This window comes from Thermobia domestica, chromosome 5 (assembly GCF_964235325.1).
Source record: "Thermobia domestica chromosome 5, izTheDome1.hap1.1, whole genome shotgun sequence".
NCBI classification, from domain to species: Eukaryota; Metazoa; Arthropoda; class Insecta; order Zygentoma; family Lepismatidae; genus Thermobia; species Thermobia domestica.
The window spans coordinates 318,325,616-318,352,392 of NC_137458.1; the positions used below are offsets into that span (position 1 = coordinate 318,325,616).

General features: G+C 36.7%; 1 protein-coding gene across 4 annotated transcripts in view; it reads right to left on the reverse strand.

Moving 5' to 3' along the window:
* enok (histone acetyltransferase enoki mushroom) overlaps positions 1–26,777 on the reverse strand; it is a 129,533-nt gene that overhangs the window by 62,484 nt on the left and 40,272 nt on the right. For 3 of the 4 annotated variants that reach the window (XM_081760496.1, XM_081760498.1, XM_081760495.1), the window contains exon 3: positions 1,753–1,974. The exons of the other annotated variant lie outside the window; for it this stretch is intronic. In XM_081760496.1, the coding sequence (XP_081616622.1) occupies positions 1,753–1,974 (222 nt within the window). The remainder of the gene's footprint in view (positions 1–1,752; positions 1,975–26,777) is intronic. 4 annotated transcript variants of the gene reach the window in all.

Genomic DNA, 26,777 nt, shown 5'->3' on the forward strand with positions numbered 1-26,777 from the left:
TTAAACTACGAAAGTACAGTTTTAAGATCAAAATATAACGTAAATTAATACACAATATATATTAACGTCACAAACCTAATTAAAAAATATTTACTCTAACTTTAGTGTAAATGAACAACACGCAAATAAATTTGCACACAACGGAAAAGACCCACGTAATAAATTGGTTGGGACCGTCTTCCAGAAAAATCAAAGTCTTACCCTTAGTATTTACTAAATAATAAAAGTGTAAAGACATGAATATTATACTGCACAAATATTACATCCGCTTACAAAATAACATTTTAAGAAAATGATCACAAGATATTGTAGTAAACATGCCATCAACTTACAACGAAAATAAAAATGACATCAACACGAAAAAGTGAACGACTACATTGTAAAAGTAATACAATATAATCAATGTATTTACATCCATGCAGCAGTATACTTCTGAATTTATAGAAGCCTTAAACTATTTTACTTTCGTTAGACAAACCAATACCCACAAATAAAAAAAGTTTATAAATAACAAAAAAATAAACTCATTTTCAAAAAAAAAATATCTACGGAGTTGCCATCAGAGCCCAGAAAGAATAAAACAAGTGTGGAAGTGAAAAAGTAAGTTGTTAGTTTGGTTAAGAGAAACACCAGAAGCTTCCACTTTTCGCAATGCCGAAGACCAGAGATCAAATCCACATACGTATCTTGGCCATATACGCGATCCAGATAAACTTGTCCAATTATTCGCAATATGAAAGATATTTCAACGTGTAATTAACATAACGTTTGCTGGTTATATGAGCAAGTCCTACATGATCAAGTACATACTTCTCACTTGGCATATTGCGGTGCCTTCATTTAACATTTGAATTCTATTTTACAAACATCTGCAGATGATAAAAAGTAAAAACACTTGCCCTCTCACAATATAACATCACACTGATTATTTCTATCAGGAAATTCAATTATTCAGTGATTATTACTCTATGCAAATTAATAATTTTGTTCTCATAGAAAATACCGATGGTTCAGATTTCTGCGAATAAACATTACAACGCCAACCGACTCCTAAACTATACTTCTGCATCACTATATTATTTCTCATATTGACACGAAATAATCAGGGATTTGTTTTTACTAAACCAATACAAGTGACACGTAAGAAAAAGTCTATCACAAAGTATGCGCATGGTCTGTTGTTAGCGTGATAATGAAGAAAGTGAATACTTTACATTATGGAACAGAAACTGAGAAGTGATCACACAAGAATGACAAAGTTAGTTGAAGAGAGTGACACCAATGGAAGAGAAGCCAAAAAATAAAATAAATAAATAAAATAAAAACAAAGTTCTACTGGCTGGAAACACTGTACGCACTGAAAAAAAAAAAAAATGGTCAGCTCTTATTTCATGCATAAAGCTAAACTCACCAAATTGAGGATTTAACTACCGCCATAAAAATCTCAGAAATTCCGGACTTAATTTCTTATGTTAAGAAGCCACCCCCAAAAATGCTTTCAAAACAAGTTTCTAAAAAAGTGCATTTGGTGGAGCATAAAGCCACTATGTATTTTATAGGGATCATTTTCTACAGTATATTTTACTTTAATTATATCAGTGAAAAAGCCATAAAATATTAATAAAAGGGAGTAACTTGAGGAAGAATAAACCCACCTTTCCATTATTTAGGCTAAACAACTTACATGAAACTTATCTACAATAAAATAACAGTGTACACAAGGCAGGGAACGAGGAGGGAAGGGGGACCCACCTGATCGCCGACTTTGCCGCACTTGGAGCACGTCCGGCACTCCTCGCAGCACCAGTGGGCCCCCGCCAGCAGTTGAGCCCTCAGTTCGTCTCCCGCCGCCAAACACGAGAGATGCACTGAGGTGCCACAGAAGACACACGAACTCAACTCTTCAGGCCGACCGCCACGGTTCTTGTCCGCTGTTCCCAGGCACTCACTGCATATTGGCATAGGGGGTGCTTGCTGCAAGGAATTATTTCCTATCACTACCCATACTCATTACTCCTCATTAGTTACACAACAACAGTACAACAAATAAGCTCTCTTATTAGTATTTATAGCTTTGCCTGGGAATATAAATACTAATAACTGGGTTTCAAATTATCTAATTTTCGGTGCTGCATCATTTCTCAGTGAAAATAACCTGCTACAAGCGGAGTAACTTGAGTTCAATTGCTCTGGTGACCTAATTCACTTAGTACACTATTTTAAGTATTACACGTGGGTCTGATGGCATTGCCCTATGCGTTCTATAAGCACCAACCGAGCTGCATGTAATCCACGCTTTTTTCTTCTTTTCTTTCTTTGTAGTTTAAGGTATCTTGTCAGCACCAAAACTATGATACGTTGACCTACACATGTGCTCCCATTCAGATCGAACCCGTGTCAGAGTACACTTTCTCATATTAGCTCCTACTTTGGACTGATACAAAACATTACAAAAAAAAAAAAAAAAATCGGATTCTAATCAGTACATACTACATTTATGTACGCCAATTTAATGTAAAAATGGACTCACGGCACAAATTTTAAAATACTAATACCGTAATAAATTATTATATTTACTTTTTTTTTAAAAAAAAAGTATAGTTTTTTGTTATCATTAATTCGATACATGCGATTTTACAATTACAATATATGAAAGAATTGCCTGTTCTGAATTTGTGGACATGTTCGCAAACTATTTAATAAAAAATAAATAAATAAAAACTATCCATCCTTATTCTCCCCAGTTCTTTATCAGCAAACAGTCTTCTAGTGGGGGGAAAAAAATTCAGTGCTAATCCGTTACTACGAACGATGAAACCGAAATACACGATTTTTCTTCATGCAATTTTGCTTACCCGAAAAACTTTGGAGCTTTACTGCTTCATCGATAGATCGATACTGAAACAGAGAGTATACCTACCGCCTGCCTAAAACGTAAAACTTTCGAAGAATCCCCACTTTCTGTTTTATATAAATCCGTGACAAATGGCAAATCAAATTATACAAAAAAAAAAGGTCATTACCAAGTTTCGATACTTTGGTGCCAAGTGTTAAAGAAAGAAAAAAATAACTTAAAAAACACACCGAAACAGCTACGTAATGGACTACTTCTTTTTCGAAAATATACACAAATGATCTTCCGAATTCTTCATGTAGCTATTTGTAATAAACTTTGAATTATAATTAATTCTATATAATCTTAAGTGATACCCACTACTAAACTGTACCAGCACCGAAAATTACGAAGTCATAAATCATAAGATTCACAACTAACGAAGCAGAAAGTTACATATTCTACTATACTGTAATCACATTTACACTTAAACTCAATAAAACTATTATGGATAAGCTTCATGTATTACACAACAATTGTGCTTTAAATACAGAAAAAAATACTTATCGACCCAACATAGTGCACAGAAAGTAAATTTCGTTTGTTCAATCTACTGATTCCTACTTCTATCTGTATCTAAATTAACATTTTACTCTACCACTGACAGTGGGTTATAAGGTGTGAAAACAAGTAAATACTTAAAAGGACCCTGAATTAAATGTATTTGCTTGTAAAGTAAGTTCTACTAACTTTACCCAATTAATCCGATTTTACTAAATCTATTAAATCTGCTTCAATAATTTTAAATGATTAACCACGGGAATAATATATTAAAAAAAAAAAAAAAAAAAAAAAAGTTCTTACAGTAAAATAGAGAAAACATTGGAGATATCGTTCTAAAACAGAACACACAACAGAAACTCCCAACAAAACGAATTCCGTTAGCAATATCCAAGCACGTTACAGATTTGTCACTTTACTCTCTTTTCATTTGATTTCGATTATCTCGTAGTTTGGTCCAAAGAATGAGACAACCTCTTTTCAAGGTTGATATATCTACATGCTTTTCCTTTTGCAAATTATTCAAATTTATTTTGTGTCAGCGAGCAGAAAATAGCATTTGCATAAAAAAAAAAAAATAAAAAAAAACTTAGTTTTAGAAAAATATACACAGTGCTGAACAAGACTGCACTTATTTAACATAAAAACATATTTACACGGGAAAAAAGGTTGTCGCCGAGAAAGTGGACAGAGGCCTGGTGAATAGAAAAGGAAGGGGATGTAAACTTCATGAATTGGACCAAGGGTATCAACATTAATAAAGAATGGAGAAATATTATTGATAAATACAGAAAAATGTATGTGAATTAATATATTCCATGGTTGCTTGCTCCTTGTTGTTTCTTTCTGGTAGAATGTTATGTTTTCCCAATTGTCAGTTCAGATAATTTCCACGCTTCTGATTGGCTGTTTGAACGGGCCAATGAGAGAGCAGATAGGGAGATGAATTGTGTATATATTCTTGAGTAGTTTTTTGTATCACTCAGTGTACGTCTGATGAGGATCTTGGCTAGAAGATTGAAACGTCACGTGTAAATGTGTTTTTATATTAAATAAGTGCAGTCTTGTTCAGCAGTGTGTTTATTTTTCTGATTTTATTTGCAAGACGTATGACTATGATTGTGTGTCAGTATTTTGTTTTACGTCCCACGATTATCCTGGTTCGGCTAAAGGAGACTGTGATGAGAAATAAATTAAATGGTGGAATGATGAAAGTGGGAGGAAACGAGAGAACCCCGAGAAAACCCACGCACACGGTGTTTGTCCTCCACAAAGTCCGCTTGGCGCAAGCTGGGACCGAACCAAGGACCCCGTGCACCAGAGGTGAACGCTCTACCACTGAGCCACCGCGGACCCCAGCCTTTGTAAAGTGGCTCGCTTCAATTCCCAAACAGCATAGTTAGGTTCTTATCGGAACCTCATATAAAAATTTCTGGGGATAGAATTCGAAACTCATTAGTAACAACGGTGTTCCTCGTTAATAAAGTAAATAGCGTGTTTCGTGGAATATATTAATACCACATTATCTTGGCTGTCAAATCTGAAATGCAGAGCCTTCGAAAAGAACACAATATAGAACGTTGTAGCACAGGGTATACGGAAAATTGTGTAGTCCAAACTTTGAAACATCACAACCTTCGAACCATAACTGAAATGAAACTACTACCCACGGAAGGCCTGCCTGGTAGATATAAACCACGGGAAGGAGAGTTCGATATTCGTTCTCATGAATGCCAGAAACAAAAGATGATGATTTTTTTTTCTATGAAACGTGAAAAAGTACAAACTGGAGACACGTGTTGTTAATACACAAATCAGAATGTTAAAGGGAAAAAGGTATAATTTTCAAAGACGATGACACATTTTCGCACCAAGTACAGATATTCCATGGCCGTGAATAATGGTGTGGAGTAAATATCACCTGTTTTCTGGTATTATGGAGTAATATGACAATACTGGCGGTGTCAACACATGTAGCTAGCCACCAAGTATCCTACGAAGAGACTTATACACAAGAAACCTGCCGATCATTGAGGAAGTCATTACCAGAGGAAGATCGATTGTTACTTCTCAGAGGTTTGCAAGTTTCTTGTTTGTAACAATCTATCTGTAGAACAATTCATGGCCAGCCACATATGTTGACACCGTCTGGTACCTTCAGTGTTGTCATATTACACAATACAGGATTTTTTTTTTTTTTACGCCATGCCATGATAAAGGCAATGGGATGTTTGCACTTGGTGCCAAGATATCGTTCTTGTTTCAGAACGATACATCTTCACCCAAGCCCCCCATTAACAATCCCACTTGTCCACAAACAATACCCCAACTGACTCCCATTCGTGATTTTTCAAGTTTCGTTCGAAGTTCGGGTTGACTGACTTTCCGGACACCCTGTAGAGCGGGACTCAACTCTTCTCTCCCAACATCAGCTCTGAAGAACTAAGAAAACGTCATGAGAAGATCTGACTACAGTATGGATCGGGTACGTCTTTTACTTAAATAGTGGTGTTAATAGTAATCCTTATTATTTCATTTACAAAAAAAAAAAAAAAAAATGTTAATTTTGTTCAGTTTTACGGATGTTATCCTGGAACATATGTTTGAATTTGCTTGCTGACCTTCTAAAAAGCCTTTTAAAAATGTACACGCCAGGCTCAATGAAAATCAGAAAAAAAAATATGAAAGTTAGCTTGTACTAATTATAGTTCAATTATTTCCTCGTTACACTGTTGGCTGGTGAAAAAAATGAAATGATATCCAAGTTTTAGGTCCCACGTCCCACGCTAGGCTACCGGAGAGTGCTGATGAGAAATGAAGGAAATGGTGGAATGAAGAAAGTGTCAGAAACGAGTCCACCACAAAGTTCACTTGGCGCGAGTTGGGATCGAACCAAAGACTCCTAGCACCAGACGTGAACGTTCTACCACTGAGCCTCTCTTAGTTGATGAAATAGAAGCATAGTAGTAAATTCACCTCTGGAGCAAATAGTTGCTCCTTCTATCCCAGCCGATGTACAATGTGGTAGTAAACACTGCGTCCTCCGTTTCCTCCCACATTCCCATTTCAATAACCCTTTCAACCAATAATAACTCATGTCCTTTAGCCTACAAGGCATAACATGGGACATCTTTATCTATTTCAACTTCAAGCAATGGGGATTATTGAGAACATTCAAGAGAGAGAGAGAGAGAGAGAGAGAGAGAGAGAAAGAGAACACGATCTATTAAACCAAATCTAGTTTTTACGAAACCTGTTGTGGAAAATTATCACAATATGAAGAAACTTCCAATCTGGGATTGATTTAACCCCACATTTTATTCGCATTTAGGCTTCAACAGGCTTATTCCCTATCCTTGAAGGAAAGCACACTTAAGGCAAACTGTGCGAAAGCTATGGTGAAACATCTCTGCAAACTTTGTAGAGACGAGTTTCAATGGTAAGAAACGAGCGTATGTTTGTTAACTCGACTCTCCATTAGTTGTTATGGTTTGGAGCATTCGTTTGGGCAACAGACTCGGAAACTGAGGAATCGTTAGCATTCTGATAAAGTCATACATTAAACTAAAATTTAAGGAACTGAATCAAAATGGTCCTGTGTCAGATCATTCGCCTCTTCTTGCTGCTGGCGTATTCGAATCCTTATCCCAACTTGACACAATGTAAATAAATTTTCTCGGAGTAACTTTGCTTCTCCCATTCCATCATTCGTTTGTTTCCTTTCGCCTAAAGGTTTAAAAAAAAATTTGAAAGAAATAAAGTATGCAACCATAATGGCATGGCAGATGGATCGGTTGCATATAAAGCAAGGGTGAGTCCCTACTAAGGGAAGCAATTAATACCCAATTAGAATTCATCCAGCTCCGTTCTTGATGAGACCAACAATTTGCTACCATTAGCACTGCTATTCTCCCTGCTCCTTATCATATAACGTTCCAAATTCAACCAAAAGAAGAACTACAACATGGAGTAACTATTCCAATATCTCCAGAATAAATAAGTCGATTCGAATCCAAGTGACACACAAAAGAGGTGCTTACTAAGTTGTATTCTCATTGGTTATCTGATTCACGTGGTGCGCACGAGAATAATTGAATGTATCCACAGATCAATAAAAGCTTGGCTTTTCTGGAAAGGTGGGCGTTACCCTTTTCTGCCAAAAGATGTCTCGACGCGCGCGGTAAACGCACAGATCATGCGGAGTTTTACGGTAGGACACGATTGTGCTGGAACATTCCGGAGGGGGCAATTAAGGTGGGGTTTTCCTCCTCTACCTTTAATCGGATTTCTTCGAGAGCAGCGGATGACAGAAATCTTTCCCCTTTTTTTCTTTTCCTCTGTTTTATCCATTTCTTCATACACTCCTTCATTTTCTTTCTCTTCTTTTACTCTTTAACAATAGTAAATGACACACACAAAGCCATCGTTCTGCGCGAGCAGAAAACGATTCAATCTATTGATTTCAAGTTCTTGATAATAAAAAAAAAATAGTTTTTTTTTTAAACCTCTACATCATTTTCTCTTCCTGAGGATTCTGCCTTACAGAGGAAATTTATTTTTTTAAAAAATTAAAAAGTGTTCTAATAACAACAACTGCATTACAGCTTAAATATATATATATCAGGGTTGATTTAGATCGTATGATTGTTTTTAATATCCATTATTTAAATCAAATTTATTATGCTTAAAAGCGAAATAAAATGCAGTATTTCTGACTATTATGGAACACTAATCAAATGTTAATCTGAAACTAACATCTTAACCCTTATAAAGTAGAGGCATGAGTTTTTCGCACTAAGAATTTTAAAAATTTCGCGCTTTGTCGCATTTTCCAAATAAAGTTTCGCATGTTGTAGCTCTTGCGAAAAAGAATTCCCTGACATTTTTACAATTGTTTCTTTTTATTCATAGATCACTATAAAAATAAACCATTAATTACCTAAAAACAAAATACACTGAATATTTCACTTGATATTGTCAATTTCACTTACAGAAAATTATATTTTTTAAAAAAATCAAACTGAAGGAAAATCAGTAACTAAACTTATTATGAGTAGGAAAGTTTTGCTGTCTCCTGAAAACACATAAGCACAAATTACATTTAAGCATTACGCGTAAGCATGTTACATGTTTCCACATTTATTCCTTCATTTTGTATATGTCACTTATCACCAGTCCATACTGAAAACACACACACACACACACACACACACACACACACACACACACACACACACACACACACACACACACACACACACAATTGGCATTGCTTGTTGGAAGCCACACACATGTAAATGCATTTACAACAAACTTCAATCATCACTTCGGAACTCCCCATCCAGCTGCGATGGTGATAACTAACGCGCAACATGTTCTGTGTTTCCGTGTCCGGATCACCCAAAATGCACCGTTCAGGCCACGTTCTACCGTTCCATCAGCGGAAAACTAGAGTTTTTAAAGTAATGAATGTATTTTTAAAATTTCGCGTTATGTCGCGTATTGTTAAAATTTCGCACAAAACTGCCAATTTCGCGTTTTATCGTGCAACGGAAACCAATGAAAACGAACACAGAACATCATAAAATGTCAAGAAACTGAAAATTACTTAATTTTGACGCATTTCGTTTTATCGTGCATTGCGAAAAACTCGTGCTTCTACTTGGTCCATGGTACGTTTTCGTACCATAATGCAGTGTTGTCTTTAACCGCTTATTTAGGTCCTATAACACGCATTTAAGATTTCTTTTGCTGCTATTATTTAATGGTCAAGTCCGACATGGACCAAACAACACCCCAGATGCGTTTTGGAACCAGATGGTCAACTTAGTGGCGCTAAATGGGGGCTGGGACCTGACATCACATTTTTTTCTGGAGACAATTTTCAAAAACTTTGCCCGTCCTTAGCTTTCAAGATATCATATTGAAATTTTCCATATGCATTGTGTACACCTCTTAACTATTTATCAATTTTTTTGAGTTCTCTGCGTCAACCCGAGCCCGAGGGTCCCTTTCAAAAAGGGAGTTTTTCCCCGGCAATTGATCGGATTTTCCCCAATTTCCCGTTTCTGGTGTATGATATGGGTATGCGAGTGGTACCCTTTGAAAGGTTGTTTATTCTGAAAAGAATGAGATATGAACTATGATCCAGAGACAAATAGTGTTGTTTTCGGAAATTCTTACATCACGTCATATAAGTCACCTTGAGTTTTTTTTTTTTTTAATTCCGCCCTTAGTTTTCAAGATTTCACATGAATATTATGCACATGTACTGTGTATGCAACTACGTATTTTTTCAGTGATTTTGAGATCTGTACATCAACCCGGGCCCGACGAGCCCAAAGGTTTCAAAAACGGATTTTTTTTTTTTTTTTAATTTACCGTTTCTGGTGTATGATATGGATAAGCGAGTGGTGCCGTTGAAAAATTGCTTTATTGTGAAAAAATGTATGAACGATGATCCTACGATAAATACCAATAACGCAGTACCTGCTTGACTGAGAGTCTAAAATTTACCTTAAAAAGCGAGGATCCACTTTTGAACATAGTTCGTACCTACATTAAATCGGGTTTTTATTCAATCCCCTTGATTAAACTGCGTATTCTAAGTGGAAAAAAGATTTAAAATTTTCGCCAAAAATAGTCTCTCCCGAGCCTCTCGCATTAGGGAGATGGAACTTGATATATAAACATTAAAAGAGTGTCCTAGCACTACCAAAAATTCTGCCTGTCAGGAGAGAACAGAGAAATTACTAATTTTTTTCCGTTCCAGATTCAAATCGACGTTGTCTGTCTTATCACAAGAAAACGGCTGAACCGACTGAAATTAACTTTTGAATACGGCACTTTGCTCGAGTCGAGATTTTATGATGTCACTTTCATAAATGAGTATCCTAAGGGAGAAGGAGTAGTTTAAAAAGTATGCCAAAAATACTGTGCTCGTGTCCCTCAAGTTCGGAAGATGAACTTTCTTATATAAACTCTTTATGAGAAATAAGTGGACACATGGGGGAGTTGAACCGTTTGACTTGCCTAAGGAGAAACTATTGCATAAAGCGCAACCACCACACTTCTAATTTCTGCTGCACTTTTCAACTCCTCAAAGCTACGTTGCAACCATCTCACAGATGAATATAAATAAATAGAAAAGAATACAGACGTGGAGAACTTTCCCATGAATCCGACTGCATAACTTGTTCACGTAAGAGAAGCACCAGCAAAATATCTCAACATGAGAAAAGAAGGGGCAGGGGAAAAGATCAGACATCTAAGCTGTCCAAAGTCTTCCACTATATGGCATGCAATGGACGAGAGTGTGCGTGTGTCTGTGTCAACACTAATACAAGTTCATTCAATGATTAATGGGGGATTAACAGCAGCATCACGGCGTGGATTTTCCTGAATATATCCAACCAGAACATTTCCTTTTCGTATACGCTATTTTACGCTCCATCCCTTACGTTCATTTGTCTATTACTGCTGTTAAAATAGTCCTATTTTCACAACACAAGTATCTACTTTATTTCAAGAACTTTACAACCTATGGATTACGGAGATTCAATTCACAAAAGCTCTGTATTGACTTCGGCTTTAGCCAACTGGATCAAGTTTCCGTTTTGTATACGTATCTCGGCGAGATCCGTGTCAGTAATATCCTCTCATCCACACTTAAGTCTTCCAAATGCCATTCTCGACGTGAAAACTCGTAGACAAGTATTTTCTTACTTGGACTTTACTTCAGAATTTACTTAAACACATCTTAATTAATCTAACTAGCTTTTTCGGTATACCAACTCAAAAAGAATGTTGTACAGCCAGCGACAAAAGTTCTTTCCGTTTTGTAAAATTTATTTTGGGAATAACTGTGCAACGTACACTGTTTCACCAAGTTTCAAGGCTGAAACGTACAGAAAATTCTATTCTTTTTAATTTACTGAAAACTGTACTCAAATTGTCCTTTCATTCTGAAGTTATTTACGAAACTAATTTCATCAAACGGAAGGAACTTCTGTCGCTGACTGTACAATGTTTCCCTCCTAACTGAATCGTAGCCAGTGACGTCACCTTTAATTTCCTGGTGGGAAGGAATTTTTGTGGGGATTTTTTTTTTTTGTATACAGGAAATAATTAGTTTCATATTACTTAAGCTACAACATAGGGGATGGAGCACACTGGAGTCGGCTCCACCTAAAAAGTCCTGTTTCCCAAGTCAAAGATCAACATAAATTGTTTGGTATGTTTTATATCGGCTATATTAATTCAGAAATAGTGTTTATCTATCGATCCTAAATTTTTCCTCATTTCAGGGCTCAAATACGGCAAAGACTGAAGTAATGGCGGGAGGACCAAAACCTAAATAAAAAGGTCTTTTAACTTTTCTTTCCTTCATTTCTCTGTGACGAACACAATAGGGTTCCTACTGATATGGAGAAATCCATTTCCCTGGCTTTCCCTGACCTTTGGCAGGAAATTCCCTGACTTTCATGACAGGTCCGATGACGTTGACATATAGTAATATTTCACTTACCTCCCATAAATATATTTTATAATAATTGTCTCAGCTGAAGCTGGTGTACAATTTATATAAAAAAAATATATTTTATAAAATTAGTCTTTTCCCCTGAATTTCTCTGACCAGTCGGAACCCTACACAAACAACGACATCGTCGATTTAAATGTGAAAAAAAAAAAATTAACGAAAACACCCTCTTTCTTCTTCTTAAAATTGAGAATTTCAATTCAAAAACAGGAAGAGATGTCCCCTTATTTTTAATGAATTTCATCTTAATTTGACGTGCTCATGAGATACTATAATTTTGGCTGAAATTTTGAACCCCTCTACTTCCATTACGATGCGCCCTTTTTTCAAAGTGTTCAGTCGTTTCCCCGTGATGAGATCACAAACAATAGACAAAATCGCTTTCAATGTTAACAAAGGAATTACGGAAAATCACCCTCCCTTGAAATAAAAATTTTCAAAAACGTTGGGCGGGGAGAGGGTAATTATTCATGGACAGAGTTGTATTAATATATGAATATACAAGTTTTAAAAAAGCATGAGTTTCTGAAATTCAGGGATTCAATTACGTCATACCATCGACAAGTCTTAAAATGACGTTCTAGGGACTAACGGTGGGCGCTCACATCGCAAGAGAAAAAACATCTGTAACAATTTAAGATTACCTAGCAACTCTGGTGTAATTCATGAGAATCACGTCTTAGTTTCTATAGAAGTATGATAAAATGTGTTATTATGACGAGCAGTTTTGTCAGCGTGTGTGTGTGTACAGAGTCCCAACTATAAGTGATTTCTATTTCTATTAGCCTACATGACATCACGTTGGGAAGATATTGAACTACGCCTTATAATTTCTAAGATAATGGCAATCAGTAGTAAACAATTTCCCTCCATACTTAGGCATGTATCACGTCATGAAGGCAATAAATGCAATATAGCTGTTGCTTCCGTCGCAAGAAATTCGTCGCCGTGAGAAAGAAAAAAAAAATCTCACAAACGAAGGATCACACCAACATATAGATATTTACCCACACATATGAAACCGGTTAGCTCAGCGCCATTATATTTAAATTTATCACGTATATTTTAACAGCACACTGGTCATGCTACCATAATAAACTGGCAACACTGTATGTGTGTGTGTGTACACACTGAACCGCGAGACTTTCCCGACCTTGAGCGAGTCCCCCGTCTAGCCTCTTCGCAGGGAAATCTTAACCCATCGGATGTCCTTATTACCGGAGTGATAAATTGCTTATATATTATACCTCATGCGATACTTTTAAGCTACTTCAAATAATGAGCCCATACAATAAGTTACTATCCTAACATTTTCTCCATGAACTTTAGCGATCTGGTTTGACACCCTTAGTCTTATCTTTCATCGTACGTAATATCCACATTCCCTAGTTAATTTTGCCATGTTTAGCATAGTTTCTTAACCAATTGTAGATAAATGTTAATTCTTGATTTTTTTAAAACCTTATCTTCTAGATTACTCTGTATATGACAGAGATCATGTAGAATTACGAAGGCATACTGATCATTTTAATTATCTGTTATAGAGTTTCAGTGTAATTTCTTATTATTAACCACTGCAATTAATATTTTAAAACTTATAAAATATTCACGATTTACAGTCAGTAATCAGTAATTTATGGGGACGGTCTGTGCCCTGGAGAATTATCAATGTAAATAAATGGAAGATAATCTTCGTACGATTATTATTATTTCTACTAGGCATAAATCATAACATTACGAATCCCGAGTTTCAAGAATTTACAAAACTTTAGAGATTTTACTCCCCCTAACGGGACATATTTTATGGAGGCCGGTTGGACCCCTAGGTAGCATTGGAAGGCAAGGCTGCAGAAGACCCACCAATGTCCGGTACTGAACCCAGGCAGCACAAATGATACGTAGACAGGCGCCCTGGTTACGGACGAAATTTCACTGACGAAACATCGTCGCCCAAAATCTTGCCGGACCAATATCTCGCGAGATGAAACCTCTCCATAAAATTCATCCAATGAGTTTAAGATGCAATTCCATGCCACAAATAATAATAATAAATAGACTTAAGTAACATGTTGACTTTAGAGATTCCAAGCGTAAAAATACTGACAGGTTTAAAATGAATGGACATATATGTGCAAAATAAACCCATAACCTCCAATCCTTGGATTTGAAGTCTTGGGTGACTACACTGAATAAAAGCTACAAACATCACATGTATGTTCAGGACCTCAATACAAACAAACTGCGACTTTGGTCGGAAACATTAACTTGTGACGACAGGGCTAATTAAAGGTACTCAGTTGAGTTGGTCACTGGGTGACTACACTTAATAAAACAACCGTTAAGCTTCACATACATGTCTAGGACCTCAATACAAGAAAAACGTTTATTCTCTGACCTTAATTGAAAACGCTTAATTACGGAGATAGGGCTCATTAAAGGTAGGACCGCGAGGTTTTGGGTAAGGCGAGATTTTGAGTCGCGATGTTTTGGTGCGCGAAGTTTTTGCCGCGAGGTTTCGTACCCAAACCAGGAGCCCTATCGACTATGCATCGCAGCTCATACTTCGAAAGCAATACTTTGGCTTAAAATGTAACAACCTACTAGTATATAACAACTAGATAGAATAATAACTATCAAATAGCCACTCTAAAGACACAAGGCCCCATCTATTTCTTCCTTTTATTAATTTTTGTCCTTACTATACCCGAATAGTCTAAAGTCTCTTTTACAATGAAACAGTGCAAGTTTACTTATTCGTCTTCTTCCAGGAGGTTTTGTTTTGATTACACAGAGCGACCTATTCGATAGTTGCTAGTTATGAATACAAGTGTGGCGGCAGGACCGTATTTACACATGGGCCAAACAGCGCGCAGCGACTTCTTTTTCTTTCTTTTTTTTTGAGGGGGGGGAAGCAGGCAGCATTTTTTTTTTTTTTGAACAAATCAGCTGAAAGTTCCATATTTTATTTATGGTATACGAGTATATATTAAATTTTTTCCAGCTACATTTAAATATTGATTCTTCACTGTCTCAGATTTTCTATACTGGTATCTACTGATATTGAGAAGGCGACAATATTAAATGACTACATGTTGGGGGATGTAGTTGGCAGAAATCAGTATAATAACAAGAGTTAATCATGTTCAAGCCTGGGAATTTTGAAAAATGAAATGAAACTAAGTTTTACGTCCCAAGGTCATGCCAGCTAGGCTAAAGGAGACAGTAATTATGATAAATGAATAAAATGGTGGAATGAATAAAGTGAACGGGAGAACCCCGAAAAACCCACGCACACGGTGTTTGTTCACCACAAAGCTTACTTGGGTGGCGAGCTGGGATCGAACCAAAGACCCTACACACAAGAGGTGAAGTGAACGCTCTACCACCGAGTCCTGGGAATTTCGAGATCCCAGTAACTTCCATTCCACCACGACACGGTTTCGCGATATAAGACTTTCCACTGCTGTTTGAAACATTACGAGCAGCTGGGGGTACGAATACTATAATACTATACCACTTGCTCCACACGTTTTATCAAAGTCTATTTCTACTGATTTTGATCAGAGCCTCAATAGAAAATGTGAATCCCAAGAATATATCTATTACAGAACGTAAACTACGACACTAAACTGAATGAGTGAAACCATAACGGTCGAGTTTAAAGTTATTTGATCTCGTAAATTTGTTAAGGAGAGCGCGATTTAATTACGTCAGCCACAAATTACATCCTTTTCTTTCTACTTTTTTTTTATGGCTAAGTATAGTTCATGAGTTATTTCAACTTCAAGTAAAACATTACTTACATTGTTACGGTTTCAGACACTCAATTTACACTGAATATTAAGCAGTTTCAACTTACACATGCGATCCACAATTCCAGTAAGCAGCTTAAACCCAATCAGTGGTACTTCAATAATTGTTTATTCAACACTTATGAACTCCTAGTCTTCAAATAACGAATTCAAACTTTACAATTCAACTGGAAATATTGGCGCGCAAATGGTCATGCAGACGCGCTAAAAACACAGGACATTTTCACACTATAAACACAATGTAAACACTGTAATGCTGAATTAAAATCATCACCGTAAACACATTTTTACTCCCAATTTACACACGTAATCCAAAATATCCGTTGCAAACTGTTACAAGCACACACTTTTTGAATTCCATTCCACTACACTATATGAAGGCAACGCATCATGAACGTCTCCTGCTCTGCACTCCAGTGGCAATTTGCAAAGGGAAGAGCTTTCCCAGTCGAATGTCGAAGGGGGTGAAAGAAGGAACATCTTGCTCATCCGGTTCTTCGTATAGAACGGACACACACAAAAAAGGCCTTTCCTTCATCCCTACCTTTTTCCTATTCAAAGAAAAGCAGTGGCAATTTTCTCAGGCTACTAGGGACGCTATCCCACCAAGGTTTCACACGAAATCTTGCTTCTTTTATTTGCAGCTTAAGTAGACCCTCTTTCTTTACATCAGTCCAATGAAGCCAAAGGCCTGCAAACACACATCGAAGTTGACATCAACCCTATTGCTTCTGTTATCCCATCAACTAATATTGTTGTTCTTCACGACGATTTATGCTTCGTAACACGCTGGAAACATAATTATTTGCTGCTTTTTGTTGTTTAAAGCTCTGTCTCTAAGTTGTTAACGACAGGTAGGAGGCCGATGAGAAAAAATGTCTACGACATGGCCTAACAAAAAATACAAAGGAAATATTTCGTTTTACTTCCGTGATTATACCGTGTGGGCTAAAGGAGTCAGAAGATGATAAACAGAAATAAATTATAATAAAGAGAGGAGAAAATCCATCGCGTTCTGCAACAGGAGGAATCAAATATTGATGAATACGAACTGTTTGGTCCTACCTGCGCTTGTTCACCGGTTTCGATAAGATCACTAAAGTGAAACAGTACACAGCTAACTATTCGGGTAAGTCAGATGGAATTTCGGTGAGTTTTAGTCATCATGAGGACAAAAAGATCTACTTGAGCAAAAGTGGAAGACTCCAGTCAAGAAACTATTACCAACGTGATGTGCTGACCACACATCCCTCAGCTGGCCTTCGGGGTTTTGTGCCATGACGTTTAGTTTAATGCATATCCTTCTACGCCTTAACGCTCTTCGTAAGTTCACCCTTATTAAAATAAAATAATGATGATGATTAACTTAAAGAGAACGAAGAATATTAAAAATTTGACGCGGTATATGACGTAATAATTGTTTTAAAGACTTTTCGTATAGTGTAAAATTTGGGTGCCCAATAATAATGACGTCATGAGGGGTGAGCCCTTATTATAGTTTATTTAATGGTTTCTTTTTGTTCATTTTCTTAGATATTATTTGGCTCACTTCCTATGTTGTTCGTACTCTTAATAGTTTTTAGCACATTAACTGCCATATGAGCTGAAGTTGACGCTAGTTTTGATAAGCCAGGGTCCTGTGCACGTGACTTTACCATGCTGGTGAGTGGCCGCACCTGGATTAGCACAGTCTTAAAATGGAAGATTTATTATTCCATCATTCACTTGCCTTAATGATCTTTCTCCCTTACCACAATGAGCATAACTGTGGAATATTAAAGATTTTATTTTAATTTGTTTAGATTGTATATCTGTCACTTCTTTACTGAAAAACATAAGATTACGAACTTTCTTCCACAGGTTAACTTAAACGTTTCTGTAAAAACTATGGTTTACTTTTTTTATTACATATCATGCAGACACTTCAAAAGACTCCATTATGTAGCTATATAGTATAATTAGTGAAGAAAGTGGAAGCGCTGATAAAAGTTCCTCAAACAACTTGAAAAGAAACTGGTCGTAACAACATTATGGAAACTAGTTTCCAAAGAATCACATTACGGTACAGTCTCTCTAAAGAAACCTAAGATATTGATCAATCTAGTTTTACATGTCACAAATCCACCTTCAATGTTTGTGACACCGAAATTATGCGCGGACTTAGAAACTACTCCCTGACCTTCATCTTTACATCTGGTGCTTGCTACCTAGTGAAATGATAGGGAAGACATTCGTATTGAATATTTAATTAATTTTAAAAAGAACTTAAACAAGTTTTATTTAAAACTGCGTTCATTTTTCAGTTAACGTCCTTTTGGAACAACAATGTAATGAAAACAGGGCCCATTTTCTACGTAGGCTTCGACCCACAACAGGACTTGGAATCCAATATAGTTGTCTGGACTACCATGCGCGATCATTTCGCACTTGCCTGCTCGTTCCCAAAAGAGGTGAATAGCAAAGACATGCAACAGGTCCCAGTACAGAATCCTGTGGTTCATGACCCTGGTATGTATTTTCCTTCGTCCATCTGCCGAAAGCATATTTAAACATGTAAGCATAACTTCAAAGCCTTCAGTCAAAGCACAGAAGCTATGACTGTTCAGGTAAACTTATGAAATAAAGCAAAAGAAATGAAAAAAAAAATTCCTTATTATAAATATTTAGCTGATTAATTTGGAGAATTAACTTCCTTTTTACTACTAAGGCTGTAAGAGACTTGGATCTACAAAAGGTGAAGCGGTGGCTCAGCGGTAGAGCGTTTATCTCTGGTGCGTGGGGTTCCTGGTTCGATCTCAGCTCGCGCCCGTAGACTTTATGGTGGACAACCACCGTGTGCATGGGTTCTCTTGGAGTTCCCCGTTTCCTCCCACTTTCTTCATTCCGCCATTGCATTCATTTCTCATCATTACCGTCCCTTTTCCACAGCCGGCAATTCAATGGGACGTTAAACAATTTCATTTATTTTGGATCTACAGGTTTAAGTGCGTTCTGAACTGCATGAGTTCCCATTGGGAATCGAAGCAGGGTTTTACTTGCATGGATTCATTATTTAGCAATCGAAATACAGTCATACTTACAAATCTATAAATTTGAAACCGAAACCGAATTCGGAGCATGCAACCTCACTATTAACTCTTACAAAATAATTGTCATTCTTAATCCCACCCAAGAAAACGATTCGAGTGAAGAGCTTGTATAGTGGCTTCCCCCTTTTCTACTCTTTTATCCAGTAATTCCCAGCCTCTGGTGCTTTCAATGCAAGCCACTTGAGTTATTTCCACGTCATTGCTGAAGCGTTAAAGCCCCGAGGCAGTTCCTCTAACCTTCTTGTTTTCGATCCCACCCGAGTGTGAAGGACATTGATTGGAGCCGTTTGGACAGAGTTTAGAGGAGGGCTTCTCAGGATAATTGTCTCTTTTCATAGCGTCTCCGGCCGTCCTATGTCAGGACAATTAATGGGAGGAGGGGCTTAATTACTGGTGAGTTTTCAAGCTACTGGAACACAGTACCAATCTAACTAATCCACATGGAAGGCTTGAATGGCAAACAGAATAATGCAGATACTTTTGAATTCATTCTAACAATTATCTTCAAATTCTATACTACTTTTTATTAACTAACTTGGTAAAATTACTGAATAAGACAATCTCCAAGACATTCGGCATCCATAGTTCATTTATGAGTGGTAACGGAGTTCTTCAAATTCAGCCCTCTTTTTTCACTTTTTAGAAGATCTTCTAAAAATCAAGTAATAATAAATATTAACATTTTCTCGCCTAATCATCATCATCATAGGTATTGTGCCATTACTGGCACGTCACTTACCGCAACTGAGAAGCTTCCATGTTTTTCCGCTAACCTCTTCATTTTCACATACGATTTTTCTGTTTTGATATTGTCCATCAATGGTAGCCTCCTTCGCCCCTTCTTTTTCTTTCCTGCCACCATACTTTCTAACACACTCTTCGTAACAGTTTCTTCTTAGCCAATATCCCACGAATTTCTCTCCTCAATAATATATTAATCCTTTATTTTCTCCCCTAACATTTGTAACACGCTCTCATTTAGTTTCCGAACGACCCAACTATTTCTCTCCGCATTCTTCTTTACACGCACATTTCGAAAGCTTCCAGTCGTTTCTAATAGTTTTTGCGTAATGTCAACGTTTCTGCCCCATATAGTACAATACTCCACACGAAGCATTTTATGATTTTTTTCTCTCAACTCTTTATTCAAGGTTCTACAAAAGAATTTTTGTCTTCTTAAACGCATCTTTCGCCATTCCTATTCTTGCGTTTACTTCACATTCGCACTTCCTATCATCACTAATACTACCCAGGTATCGCAAACTAGTCACCTGTTCTATTTTCTCCCCTCCTATTTCTATATTTGACACCGACCACTTCGTTCCAATCATCATGGCTTTTGTCTTTCTAACTCACTTTCATCCCATAGATATTCTTCACAGCCCTTCCTTAGTCTTCATCCCGGCGAAATTAAAACACCGCTAATTTTACAGTAATTATGTGATATCTTCAAATAGATAAAAGATAATTGAAATATGGAACAAGAGCGCCCTAGACAATATTATTTTGCGTGAGGTACCGTTATCACAAGTCACCTAGCGGCTTTCCGTTTTCAGTTGTTTAGAAACGCGAAAATAGATGCCGATTTTCAAAATGGCTCGAAATCGAAAGCAGATAAGTGAGTCATGATAATGGTTTCTCATGTAAAATAATATTGTCTAGGGCGCTCTTGTTCCACATTTCGATTATCTTTTATCTATTTGAAGATATCACATAATTACTGTAAAATTAGCGGTATTTTAATTTCGCCGGGATGAAGACACAAACATTTACCAAACGAAAAATATATTCATTAAAAATAATTAACAAACGGAAATTTCAGTATTATTTTTTGACAGTCCTTTGTACATCATCTTGCTTAAATGCCTCATCCGCAACCATACACGTGATAACATGTGACAAGTACTTCTTCAAAGCTTCCAAGTGCTTTAAAAGACTGAAGGAGGGGGAATGAGGCCGGAACTGCACCAGGCTTTATTCGATGTTCCTTGGTGCATTTACAGCTTGAGAGCACGTATAACCTGTTTTGAATGTAACCTGCGAGACAATGTTCTTTGCTAAGAGTAACAACTTCAATGCGGCTGTTCTCGCAACTCTGAAAATCGGATGCTCTACTGTTGGGACGTATACGCTTAAGCAATCCATTAACTTCTTTCTTTCAACGATTGGTCAGCAACTGCATTCCATTCACAACTTATATTTGAATCTCACATGCGAAGGTTGCTATAACATGCTCAAATTTTCAGGTTCACTATACAGAAAAACTGGTACAAAACACACGCTGCTGCAAAACATACTTTCTCATATCATTAGCTACGAACAAGAACAACCAGTATTTCGTGATAGATCTTTCTTCCTGACCTTCCTTCCGAGCTCTTTATCCCAAATATACTTCCTAACTTTAATCTCTATGCAATGTCCGTCAACCTGCCATACGTAACTCCTCTACTGGTTGCCTAACACAAGGATATAAATCTCAGCTTCGCCCTAGTAACAATGAAATCTTATGGGCTCAAAACGACTCATGAAGTGCTAAATAGAACAATAACTGCACTTTTTAAATTTTTAAAATGAGAACTGGAATATCTACATACAATGTGTAATAGGCCACTGAAAACAGCACGTTTTTAGAGTTTGTGTTTTCTGAAATCTCATTGTCGAAAGGAACAAGCATACAAACATATAAACCTAGCATTTTAATACATAACTGCTGCAGAAATCTAATCCAAAAGCAAAAACTTTGTGAAAATCATTTAACTACGTGGTTACCATTTCTGGACTAATGTGAAATACCTCGATTTGTTTCAACGTGAAAGTACCACGGTTCGGACTTCACATTAGGCTGTAGACCCAGGTTTCATTTTGCCTTCCTGCTACGAAGAGACGAATAACAAGAACTCAACTTACCACTGATATCTGTCCACAGCCTTCCCAGAGAAAGTGTCGCCTATTTCGAAGACTGGGGCTGTTCGAATCCATGGTGAATGTATACTGTTGTGGTGCTGTATAGCGATATGATGTCTTCACCATGGAGCTTAGAGTACTTCTTGAGTTGGGCACTTTTTTATATAAGCCTCTATTTTACCGGTTTAAAAGGGGATTATCGAAGCTAGTAAAATTTACTATAGGCCCTAATCTCATTTTACATCGTAAATAATCACGACTGACAACCCTTACTCTAGACCAGACTTTAACAACCTGGGGTCCGCAAGCTAATCTAAGAAAGGCGCACACAGTAGTGAAAATATACCATTTTTAGTTAAATGATCAGATTAATGACGTGGACGTCAATTTGCGTGAGAGGCGGATCTTCGCTTAACTTGTTTAACTTAATACATTCTATTTTTCTTTCAAATATTTTTTTCTATACCTGATGGGTAGGCTATTGTGGCTTAGTTTTGTTCACGTACTATATTCGTTAGTCAAGGTGTCCGGTCCCAGATCTGAAACCCAGCACCACCCGATTACGGAGTAGGCATTATACCACCCCAACATCATTATACCACTGCAAAGAAAAAAACAAAAACATCCATATATATGGAGAAGAAACAAATACTAACCGTATATATTGCAAGGGGTCCTTCACACGTATTGTAGACTCTAAAGGGGGCTGCAGTGTGGAAAAAGTTTGGAAAGGCGGCTCTAGACAATATATGCGGGAATAGTTTTCCACGGATCACCTTCATGAGGGGTAATGCTTACTGTGAAGGGGAGATGCGGGGTCAGTGAAAATTAGGGATGGGCAAAACCGGTTTCTTATAAAAACCGAAACCCGAAAAACCGATATTTCGGTTTTCACCGAAACTGGTTTCGGTGAAAACTTTTCGAAAACACATGACTATTTCTGTGGAAATGGATTTGGTTTCCGGAGAACAACGAAACACCATTCTGGTCAGAAATAGAACAAATTTTGAAAAAAAAAAACTGGAATCGGTTTTGAAGAAAACAAACCGGTTTCGGTTTTTTCTAAAAACCGAAAAACCGGTTTTTGTACCCACCACTAGTGAAAATCTGTCACGGGGTAGGGTATTGTGTCGGGAGTAGTGTTAGCTCTGTGTTGCCTTTCTATGGAAAAACTGCGCAAGCGTTCAATTTTAAATGATACAGTTATTGAGAAAGAAATTTACTTTACACTTACTCGATCGTCACCTTCTGATATTCTCTTACCGACGAAGCCACTGTATTCATAAATTTACATCCACAATTTACTTTGAAATTGAGATATTTACGATAGGCATACACTGAGATATCATTAACAAAATTTAATTGCTTTGAAATATATTACCATAACATAGAATACGTCAATGTGTATTTGAATAAAAATAGGTGGGCCACAACATAGCCTATTTTTTATTTAATGTGGGTCGCGGTACCAAGTTTGAGAACCACTGCTCTAGGGAATCCTAAATTCCACAGAACAGTATGTCCACATTAGTGTATTGATGAAATCCAGCCGCAAGTAATGACAGGAAAATGTTGCACAGATATACCGAAAGGAGAAGCTAAACTAATGTTCTCATCATAGAATCAATTTGTCGCTTAAAAGGCAGTTAATGATTAGTTAAATGAAAACATTGTATCCAGTAGAAATGTATGATGTATGAGCAACGATCACGACCTCCTGTCAGCCCCTTTCAGAAGCAGTTTCTAGGTAACTACCATCACGTGACTCCAATGTTGCCACTGCCTTCGCTTAACTAGCTCTCATCGTGAAGTCGCCAAGGAGCAATTACCACAAAACTGACGGCAATCGTAATTTATCAAAACTTTCAAATGATTTTAAACAATGCATTTACGTTCGAAAATCTGCAATGTACAAGACAACATCGTATTTAACTTCGTAAACGCTTCTGTGACTACCAATTTGAAATGTGTCAAAAATACTTTAGTATGAGATATGTTGCTTTATACGGTCTCTCTTGTCACCACGTGGGAGAATATTAAAAAGCATGTTCAGTCAAGTTTTGCACAGATAAGATTTTATTAGTTGCAATATGATGATATTTTAGGTGAAGATACTTTGACTCTTTGGCTTCAAAATGATGATAATTGTTTCCTACTCATTCATTATTCATTTCTCATCATCACAGTCTCCTTTAGCCTACCATGGGACGTAAAACTCCAAAATTTCATTTCATTTGTTCAAAGGTATAAACCACAATGGCCACTGAAATAGATATCAGGACCGGACAACGATCTCTAATGGAATTTCTCTTCAAAACGGTTGATAAATCAGCCACATCAATTCGTAGGAAGATGCTTCCGGTTTATGGGAATCATACATTGGACCGCGCCAGTATCCAACGTTGGTTGCAGGAGTTTAGCTATTATCTACGATTCGTGCCAATTTTCAGTACCATCCGTCAATTCTTGTCTTCCTACTTTTCCATACACCATACTTTCTATCATCTTTAATTTAATATTTCCTTTCCTCCCCTTTAATCCTAATCCGATATGATATTAGTTCATGAATATGTACTACAATTCATCCCGCTAATTTACAATTATCTCAGAACTGAAGAATTTTACAGCACAGCTTGTTTCTTTTTCACTACATCAAATAATTAATAACCTGTACGAAGAGGTCTTTAAGTTACTTCTATTAGTTGCTGCCTCTAAACGTTTGGTTCGCTCTACGTTATTGGTTAAAACTGCGATTAATTACGTTATGGTTAAAATTATATTTAATTAAAAGTTCTAATTGTTTAAATTTTTTTTAAGTTTGACCCACTAACTTGCGTTCACACAAACATTAACGTTCAAATCTAAATAAATAAATAAATAAAACAGAAATGGAAATCAAATCTTTAAGTTTTACGTCCTACGGTTATGCCGGCTAGGCTAAAGGAGACTGTGATGATGAGAAATGAAAGAAATAGTGGAATGAAGGAAGGAGGAGGAAACGGAAGAACACTCATGCACACGGTGTGTATATTATATATATACATATATATATATATACATAAGGGCGGATCCAAGGGTGGGCTATAGCCCCCCCCTTGACCCTCAGGTATACACTGGAAAAATGGACTGTCCTGTTTTTCACTGGATAATGCAGCAAACTATGGTTTAGCCCCTCCCTTGATCATTTCCTGGATCCGCCACTATATATATATATATATATATATATATATATATATATATATATATATATATATATATATATATTTTTTTTTTTTTGAGATATAGGAGACAGATAGGTAGGTAGATATAATTCTCTTGTGACGTAGCGACCTACCCAGCATACAAATGGTGTGACGAAATTCTGTTGCACTTCGAATATCTTGGAAACGAATTATCCAAGATAGATAGATGGTTGTCAAAAAGTATTTAAAAGACATTCATCCAGCAATGGATCGACAATTGTTAATAATGGTATGTATGAGTTTCAAATATAAACAACTCTGACTACTTCACTCATATGATCCCAGCTGTCATTCTTGATATCTAAGCATTTGAGATAAGGAATAGAAGTCTATACTTTCTTCTGAGAGATTTACGTTTAATCCCTAAGAATTTCTAAGAACAAAGAAACTTAAAATAAAATTTACCGTTTCCCCGCCCTCCATTAATCTTCTCAAGCAAAGTAATGTTCTTCAAATAGGTCAATTGTTTTTGGCTGTGAAAAATTTGTATTCTACAAGCTCTCCCTTCCAACAGAAATTTGCAATGCACACACACACTTGCTATGCTAATAGAAATACAAAAGATATAGAAATCTTATCTGCATAGTTTATTTTCGATTGTCGAAAATGGGTTCTGCTACGTGAAGTTGCCACCGCCCACTTTGTTTTTGATATAAACTGTTTACAAATCCTGAACAAACGATCTCCATCACGTTTTTCTTGGTGATGTGTGTGTGTGTATATATATATGTTTATCTCGGTTTAACAAACGGTTCTGTGAACTCGAAATAGTTTAACAACCGGTTCGCCCGAACCGGCTGAATAGCACCACTGGTTATTAGGAAATAGTGTTTCTCACAGGCTGAGATCACGTAAACAGTGTAGCTCAAAAGATATCACACAGTAAAATAAATAAATAAATAAATAAATAAATAAATAAATAAATAAATAAATAAAAAAAACAAGTGCATGCGCCATTCGTGTAGACAACAAACACGTTTGCCTTCAACACGTTCTGTACTACAGCAAACCTTTCCGTGTCACGCAAAGGCTATTCCAGTCCAACGAGGGACCAGCGGCAGAAACAATTTGAGCCCATTAACATGAAATCACTTGCATTCTTCGCCAATACACAAAGAGATAATTAAGTTTGTCTTCGGATGCCATACCATCTTCAAACACTACGACATATCAACATGCTTTTAGAATTTTTATTTTTGTTTTGTTTTATGTTTTCTATTACAATGCACCAAAACTTTACTCTAAAAGATCTATTTCTCTTTTTTTTTCTAAATTTTCTAAAACAAGTATAACCAAGATAATTAACCCTAGAAAGACCTGAGGGTCAACTTTGCCAGCGAGTTCTTTTTCATTTAGTTTATATGGATTAATATGTATTTAAGATTTTTTTTAATTGTTCCTTTTGATGAAAGGCCCATTGGTCCCCCTTTGCTCATAGGTGCTACCAATTTTATCCCGAAAATTCGTTTCATTTGTTATATAAACTTGTACTACTTTTTAAAAATGTTACTTTCTCCTTTATATGAGCACTTAGGCTTTCATATATATCTTGTCGAGTGTTAGTTATAATGCTGGTTTTCTGCATACACGAATGAATTTCTTTGGTGAAACATCACATATTTGAACTCGTAAATGTTCACGACCTGGCAACAGTAGGAACGGTCGACTGTGATTGCTGTACGATTCGTAACCTCTATAGATCAAGTTGAACAAATATACCCTGAAAGCTTCTTGAAACTAGTGCGGGCAAATTTGACCCCCCTCCTCCCTTGGTTTTTCACGTAGGATGTAGCAGAT